The 8,436-nt window shown below is 40.9% G+C and overlaps 1 protein-coding gene across 1 annotated transcript in view; it reads left to right on the top strand.

The window, feature by feature from the left end:
• LOC128703446 (uncharacterized) overlaps positions 1-8,436 on the top strand; it is a 32,443-nt gene that overhangs the window by 17,971 nt on the left and 6,036 nt on the right. Inside the window, exon 5 of the mRNA XM_070091835.1 lies at positions 8,271-8,378. Within this exon, the coding sequence (XP_069947936.1) occupies positions 8,271-8,378 (108 nt within the window). The remainder of the gene's footprint in view (positions 1-8,270; positions 8,379-8,436) is intronic.

The raw sequence follows: 8,436 nt of genomic DNA, 5'->3' as shown, positions 1-8,436 counted from the left end.
CCCTGCTTTTCATTGGGGGGATGGTGCATCGTCTGCCAAGTCTTTTGCTTTCGTAGTGGGTGATTTTCGTGTGCAAGTTCGGTACTAGTCCCTCTAGGATTTTCCAGGTGTATATAATCATGTATCTCTCCCTCCTGCGTTCCAGGGAATACAGGTTTAGGAACCTCAAGCGCTCCCAATAATTGAGGTGTTTTATCTCCGTTATGCGCGCCGTGAAAGTTCTCTGTACATTTTCTAGGTCGGCAATTTCACCTGCCTTGAAAGGTGCTGTTAGTGTGCAGCAATATTCCAGCCTAGATAGAACAAGTGACCTGAAGAGTGTCATCATGGGCTTGGCCTCCCTAGTTTTGAAGGTTCTCATTATCCATCCTGTCATTTTTCTAGCAGATGCGATTGATACAATGTTATGGTCCTTGAAGGTGAGATCCTCCGACATGATCACTCCCAGGTCTTTGACGTTGGTGTTTCGCTCTATTTTGTGGCCAGAATTTGTTTTGTACTCTGATGAAGATTTAATTTCCTCATGTTTACCATATCTGAGTAATTGAAATTTCTCATCGTTGAACTTCATATTGTTTTCTGCAGCCCACTGAAAGATTTGGTTGATGTCTGCCTGGAGCTTTGCAGTGTCTGCAATGGAAGACACTGTCATGCAGATTCGGGTGTCATCTGCAAAGGAAGACACGGTGCTGTGGCTGACATCCTTGTCTATGTCGGATATAAGGATGAGGAACAAGATGGGAGCGAGTACTGTGCCTTGTGGAACAGAGCTTTTCACCGTAGCTGCCTCGGACTTTACTCTGTTGACGACTACTCTCTGTGTTCTGTTAGTGAGGAAATTATAGATCCATCGACCGACTTTTCCTGTTATTCCTTTAGCACGCATTTTGTGCGCTATTACGCCATGGTCACACTTGTCGAAGGCTTTTGCAAAGTCTGTATATATTACATCTGCATTCTTTTTGTCTTCTAATGCATTTAGGACCTTGTCGTAGTGGTCCAATAGTTGAGACAGACAGGAGCGACCTGTTCTAAACCCATGTTGCCCTGGGTTGTGTAACTGATGGGTTTCTAGATGCGTGGTGATCTTGCTTCTTAGGACCCTTTCAAAGATTTTTATGATATGGGATGTTAGTGCTATTGGTCTGTAGTTCTTTGCTGTTGCTTTACTGCCCCCTTTGTGGAGTGGGGCTATGTCTGTTGTTTTTAGTAACTGTGGGACGACCCCCGTGTCCATGCTCCCTCTCCATAGGATGGAAAAGGCTCGTGATAGGGGCTTCTTGCAGTTCTTGATGAACACAGAGTTCCATGAGTCTGGCCCTGGGGCAGAGTGCATGGGCATGTCATTTATCGCCTGTTCGAAGTCATTTGGCGTCAGGATAACATCGGATAGGCTTGTGTTAATCAAATTTTGTGGCTCTCTCATAAAAAATTCATTTTGATCTTCGACTCTCAGTCTGGTTAGCGGCTTGCTAAAAACTGAGTCATATTGGGACTTGAGTAGCTCACTCATTTCCTTGTTGTCATCTGTGTAGGACCCATCTTGTTTAAGTAGGGGCCCAATACTGGACGTTGTTCTCGATTTTGATTTGGCATAGGAGAAGAAATACTTTGGGTTTCTTTCGATTTCATTTATGGCTTTTAGTTCTTCCCGCGATTCCTGACTCCTAAAGGATTCTTTTAGCTTAAGTTCGATGCTTGCTATTTCTCTGACCAGTGTCTCCCTACGCATTTCAGATATATTGACCTCTTTTAGCCGCTCTGTTATTCTTTTCCGTCGCCTGTAAAGGGAGCGCCTGTCTCTTTCTGTTTTACATCTACTCCTCCTTTTTCTTAGAGGAATAAGCCTTGTGCATACATCGAGTGCTACCGAGTTAATCTGTTCTAGGCATAAGTTGGGGTCTGTGTTGCTTAGTATATCTTCCCAGCTTATATCGGTTAGGACTTGGTTTACTTGGTCCCACTTTATGTTTTTGTTATTGAAGTTGAATTTGGTGAATGCTCCCTCGTGACTAATCTCATTATGTCGGTCTGGGGCTCTGCGCATACATGACTGAACCTCAATTATGTTGTGATCTGAGTATATTGTTTTTGATATGGTGATATTTCTTATCAGATCATCATTGTTAGTGAAGATGAGGTCTAGTGTATTCTCCAGTCTAGTAGGCTCTATTATTTGCTGGTTTAAATTGAATTTTGTGCAGAGATTTAAAAGCTCGCGTGAGTGTGAGTTTTCATCAGAGCTGCCTCCTGGTGTTATTACTGCAACAATATTATTTGCTATATTCCTCCATTTTAGGTGCCTTAAGTTGAAATCCCCCAGGAGCAAGATGTTGGGTGCAGGAGCTGGAAGGTTTTCCAGACAGTGGTCAATTTTTAACAGCTGTTCCTGGAATTGCTGGGATGTTGCATCCGGAGGCTTGTAGACTATCACAATGACTAGGTTTTGGTTCTCGACCTTTACTGCTAAAACTTCCACTACATCATTTGAGGCATTTAGCAGTTCTGTGCAAACAAGTGACTCTGCAATGTACAGGCCAACCCCCCCCCCCCTTTTGCCTGTTCACTCTGTCACATCTGTATAGGTTGTAACCTGGGATCCATATTTCGTTGTCCAAGTGATCCTTTATGTGGGTCTCAGTGAAAGCCGCGAACATTGCCTTTGCCTCTGCAAGCAGTCCACGGATGAAAGGTATTTTGTTGTTTGTTGCTGGCTTTAGACCCTGTATATTTGCAAAGAAGAATGTTATCGGACTGGTGGTATTGTTGGTACTGGGGGGGGATTTTTTTTCCGGCATTAGTATCTGTATCTGTTGGTTTGGAGTGGAGGCCATCGACTGTGGTTCCACTCCAGGAATGACTGGATTTGGTGTACGATTTCTGCCATTTCCTGCCAGTTTTTTTTCCTTCCTGGCACTAAAAAACCTCTCCCTCTTGAGTGGCTGTGGCTACCCAGGTTTTCCCATGGCCTGGATGTTTTGTATCTTTTTGTCCCCTTTAGATGGTATGCCTGGCAATTTAAGTTATAGCACAGTCTTTCCTGTACTGAAGAGGTACACAGTTCAGGGTGAAAAAGCTTACAGGAAGGGAGTTTGCATTTTCCTGTTGTCATATGGGCATGGCATTTCCTAGGGTGGTCATAGTTGCACGTCCCATCTGTTTTTCCAGATTTCCCATGCCAGCAGATACCGAGTGCATAGTATGTGCACAGGCTTGGTTTCCGTTTGCCTTGGGTTTCTGTGACTGTATTCCCTGTTGGTGCATGTTTCCCTGTCTTACTTCTATCCTCCCTAGCACCAACAATGGAGCTCCCACCATTTGTTTTTGGTAATATATCCTCACTATTGCTAGTGGAGTCCTCTTGTTTGCTATTTCCTGCGGTATTTCTAGTTTGCAATATTGGTTTTATCTTATCTTTGACTACACTTGTTTCCCTACTATGGCTCCTGTCCCCTATGAGGTCATTCATATGTATTCCTTCCTGCGTATAATTCCCGACTACCTGGACAAAATCTCCAGCTTCACCATTACTGTCTCCCAGGACAGCATCTCCAGCTTCCCCATTACTGTCTCCCAGGACAGCATCTCCAGCTTCACCATTACTGTCTCCCAGGACAGCACCTCCAGCTTCACCATTACTGTCTCCCAGGACAGCACCTCCAGCTTCCCCATTACTGTCTCCCAGGACAGCACTATCAGCCCCCCATTTACTGACTACCAGGACATCATCTCCAGCCTTACAGTTTGTGACTACATGGCCAGTATCAAGGGCAGTACCATTCAGCCCGGACTTTTTATGTTCCCATCTGTTGTAGAAAGCTTCCAGGTTTTCTATGAAAGCAGCTTTGATGTTGACCTCTTTTAATACCCTTGTGATTTTAGTCCACAGATTTATCTCATTTGGGCATACCCAAAAACACTTCCCTGTTTTAATACTGCTTGTAGCTAGTTCTTGGATATCTGCACAAGGGGCGTGACACCAATTTCCACAGAAATGACAATTTATGCATGTGGAAGCCCGTTTGTTTGACTGACCACAGACTACACACAGCTTCATAATGATTTGAATGGTTGATTTACTGCAATTCTACTAGCAACCTCTTGAATATTCTATTAATAACCTGCTAGGTGGTGCACAACGAAACCGTTTGAAACCAGTCAAGGTTTCGGACCAGTCAAGGGTTCGGACCAGTCAAGGGTTCGGACCAGTCAAGGGTTCGGACCAGTCAAGGGTTCGGACCAGTCAAGGGTTCGGACCAGTCAAGGGTTCGGACCAGTCAAGGGTTCGGACCAGTCTATCTGATCTGATCAGTGGGTCACTTATTTAAACCATACTGGTCGGTGAATTGAGCTAACACATGAAGGATCTACTGGAAATTATCTACCCGAGTAATATGTGATTTGATTGATATTATATATAGATATATATATATATATATATATATATATATATATATATATATATATATATATATATACATACTTATATATATAATTGTGTGTGTGTGTCGTGCCGAATAGGCAGAACTTGCCATCTTGGCTTAAATAGCAATGCTCATCTTGCCATATAGGACAAGTGAAAATTTGTGTATGCAATAATTTCGCCAAAATCATTCTGAACCTAACGAAAAAAAATGTATATGATTGTGTTTGTTTAGTACTAAATTATTGTAAACGTATTCAAAATATATTTAGTTGGGTTAGGCTAAAATAAATTGCTCTTGTTATAATAAGGTTAGGTAAGTTTTCAAAGATTCTTTTGGTGCAAAATTAAAAAAATAATACATTAACGTTATTGAAAAATATATATCTTTAAACGTAAAAGAGAAAATTTTAGAAAGAACTTAATTTTAAATGAGTTCTTGCTAATTGACCCGTTTTACATATTCGGCGCGCGCGCGCGCGCACAGACACACACACACATATATAATATATATATATATATATATATATATATATATATATATATATATATAATTATATATATTGTGTGTGTGTATTTATGAAAGCCTACGTCTTCATATGTCTACCTGCCTCGCAGGCGCAACTTCGCAATAACAATGCCAAGGGTTTACACAAGTCTTTAATCATATAAATAGTTAAAAATCACCTTCTAAATGGAGCGCAGTTTAGTTACAGATCGGGGTCGCTAGGGAGAGAGGTTCATAAGAAAGAAGGAACACTGCACCAGGCCTACTAACCCATGCGAAGCAGGTCCATGTCCCCCCCGGATTAGCCCAATGACCCACCCAGTCTGGTCACCTCCACACAAGGAAGGAGCACGGCACCAGACCCAGCAGCACAAGCTAGTCAGGTCCAACTCACACCCACCCATACCCACTCGTATTTTTCTAATCTATTTTTAAAACTACACAACGTTTTAGCCTCAATAACTGTACTGGGGAGTTTCTTCCACTCATCCATAACTATTACCAAACAAGTGCTTTCCTATATCCTTCCTGAATCTGAATTTTTCCAACTTGAAACCATCGCTGCGAGTCCTGTCTTGGGTGGAAATTTTCAGCACATAACAGGGTACAAATGAAAATTCAAGAATGTGGAATATTACGCACTAAAAATAATTTTGTATAAAGCTTCGATATAGGAATTGAGCGATTGTAAATGATCGTACATTGTTAGATAGAAGATCTGTGTTACGTAGTTTAAGTTCTGGTAAACAAGTGCATGGAGTTCTCGATTCTCTCTAAATCTTCTAATATTCCATTATAATACTGTAATTATTGCTTTTACTAATATCCCAATATATACCGTTATGTTGCCGTATGACCCTTGTGGGTTTAGCGCTTAGATATGATTATAATTGTTAGGTGGTGGCTGTGGGCTAGTGGTCGGTCAAGTCAAAATGAAGTGATAGAGGCATGGTAGTGTATAGTGTTAAGTTTATTCAGGTATACATAAATACAGCTACATAGATTATCATACATAGCAGCATACGTGTAAAGAACCTAGGATAACCAAAAAAAAAAAAGTCAGTGACTTGTTTCCATTGGGTACAAAAAATAAGGTTGTGTGTTTAGGGGATTGTGAAGCAGAGGGGATAAGTATCGAAAATACTGGAGTTGGTTGCTGATAAAACTAATATATTGTTCAAGTAGGAGTCAGTACATTAGTGACTCTGGTTAAGTTGAGGAACATCTGGATATTCCTTGTTTATTCCTCGTCGAGATTCCTTTCTAAACCCTTTCATACATAATGTTGATACGGCTTGAAATGTTTTGAAGTCTGTTAATAGGATAGTGTGGTGCAAGAGATGACAAAGGCTAAGAGAAAGCAGATATTGGCCGCTGTTAAGAAAAGCTGTTGCAAGGGGTCATTTTGAAATGGGGTCTGTGAGGGCAAAACTGACTGCTATTTCTGCGACTATTATAGATGTAGAATGGGGCTAGGAGTTTGGTATAATTAAAGAGTTGAAACTTGAAAGATCAGTCAAGATTTAATTTTTTAGTGAATATTGTTATCAATTGGACATACTGTAATTTTAACTGTATACTTAGGAGCAGACTCTAGACCCGCAGGCAACCTCACACTAACTTCTGCCATCAAAAACCCCGTCAGATGGTCACCCAATCTCACTAGAGGGTCTCTTGACACCTTATGACGGTTCTTTTTCCATCAAACCTTCTTTATTTCTGCTGCAGTATACGAAAATGTAGTTTACATGAACTGAAATAATGTTAAACACAAAACTCAATAGCGTGCTGTGCATTTCGGGTGGAGTGCTATATCAACCAGACCACTATGACAGGAGTGCTAGAAGAGGTGAATTATTTTCTCTTAGGTTAGTACAGAGGTGGATTTCTCACAAAAAAATTAAAAATTTTCCCTTAATTAGGCTGAAAATGGGAAGAGTAGGGGGTATTCAGGTTTGAACCTGAGGGAATAACTCCGGTTCCTTGGATCGAGCGCCCTTCATTTCGACAAGAAGCCCCCTTGAAGGGTAAAATAATATAGGTCCCTACAAGAAAACTGTCTACAAAGCCACTATTCATCATGACTGCCTGTAAAATGTATAAACTTTATTGTTCAAACTGTTCCACCTATACCAAATAGTGTAAGTTAATTTATCCTGTCTAGTAACAAATTCAAATTTATTTATTTCTTTGTAAGTAGTACATTAAGATTATGTATTTACAATAATGGGTTGCAGTGCAGAGAGAGCCTCTATTATGCCTAGGCATTATGGCCCGACTTAATTTATTGGCTTACTGACTACTTAACACTAAAGAAATTTATCATAGTTGTACAGTTGTGTAAATTACCTGGGTTAACCAGTCGCTACGAAGAAAAAGGTATGTAATATAGTAAATTATTATTATAATCAGGGGAAGCAGTAAACCCATAGGGGTCATATAGTGCATTGGGAATGGGAGACAATCTGATTCGATCCAAGGTTGGAGAGGATAGGTACACTTCCTTGACCGTACTATCATACTTCAAACCACGACCCACCTCGGCTATTATGGTCCCTTGCCAATGATTTGTAGACTAGTTTCGTGTGGCCCATCTAATTTAAATTCTTATGTTGCCCACCCCTCTTACTGTTTCTGTTAGTTACCATTTTGTCCTAGGCACATGTCGATTACACACTAGGCCTGTTGTATATGCTTGGATGTATGTGTGCTGTATAACCAGTTCCATGTACTCTCTTTGGATACCCTAAGATAAGATTAGATTTTGTTCGCCATGTATAAACGTAAGTAACCATTCTTACAGAATTCATTATCTTTGTAACTTGTGAGCTCATTACCTTTGTACCTAGTTCAGCTATCAAAACTTAGGGGGCTCAGTCCCTGGACCCATTACGTACCTCTGTAATCTGTAAATACCTTTGTAACTTGTCATGATTGTGACCAGACCTACCTGGAGTTCATTACCTTTGTAAATTGTGAGTTCATTACCTCTGTAACTTGCTCAGCTATCAGTTGACTGGTGTGGGTCGCATCCTGGGACATAACAGACCTAATTTGCCCGACATGCTCAGCATAACAAAGGGCTTTCTATACAGTAGTATGTCATTGATGTCAACTAGGCCTACTTACCTTGTACATGTACCGGCCGGTGAACCATGGGCATAGTGTGTGAGGCTAGTGTTGCCTACCAGGCCACTGGACACCTGTCCTATTTGGAGCCTTAGAAACAAAATTTAGCAAGACACTTAAAACTCTTGACATTTCTTCAAAATAAAATACATACAAGTGATAACTAGCAAAAAAATATACTACAAACTGAACGCATATTAATACGTACAGATGAAAGCTCTTGGGGTAACTCGGGCACTGCCACTGCTGACCACAGATGTTGCTAGTAACACACTTGCTATGCTGTTATCAGAGTGCAACTCGTCTCTTGGTGTACAGGTAGGACTTTTATATTTACGTTTGTTCAACTGGGATAGTATGACTTCATATACATTAT

The sequence above is a fragment of the Cherax quadricarinatus genome, chromosome 37, assembly GCF_038502225.1.
Source record: "Cherax quadricarinatus isolate ZL_2023a chromosome 37, ASM3850222v1, whole genome shotgun sequence".
In the NCBI taxonomy this organism is placed as follows: Eukaryota; Metazoa; Arthropoda; class Malacostraca; order Decapoda; family Parastacidae; genus Cherax; species Cherax quadricarinatus.
This window is presented reverse-complemented; position numbering and strand designations above follow the sequence as displayed.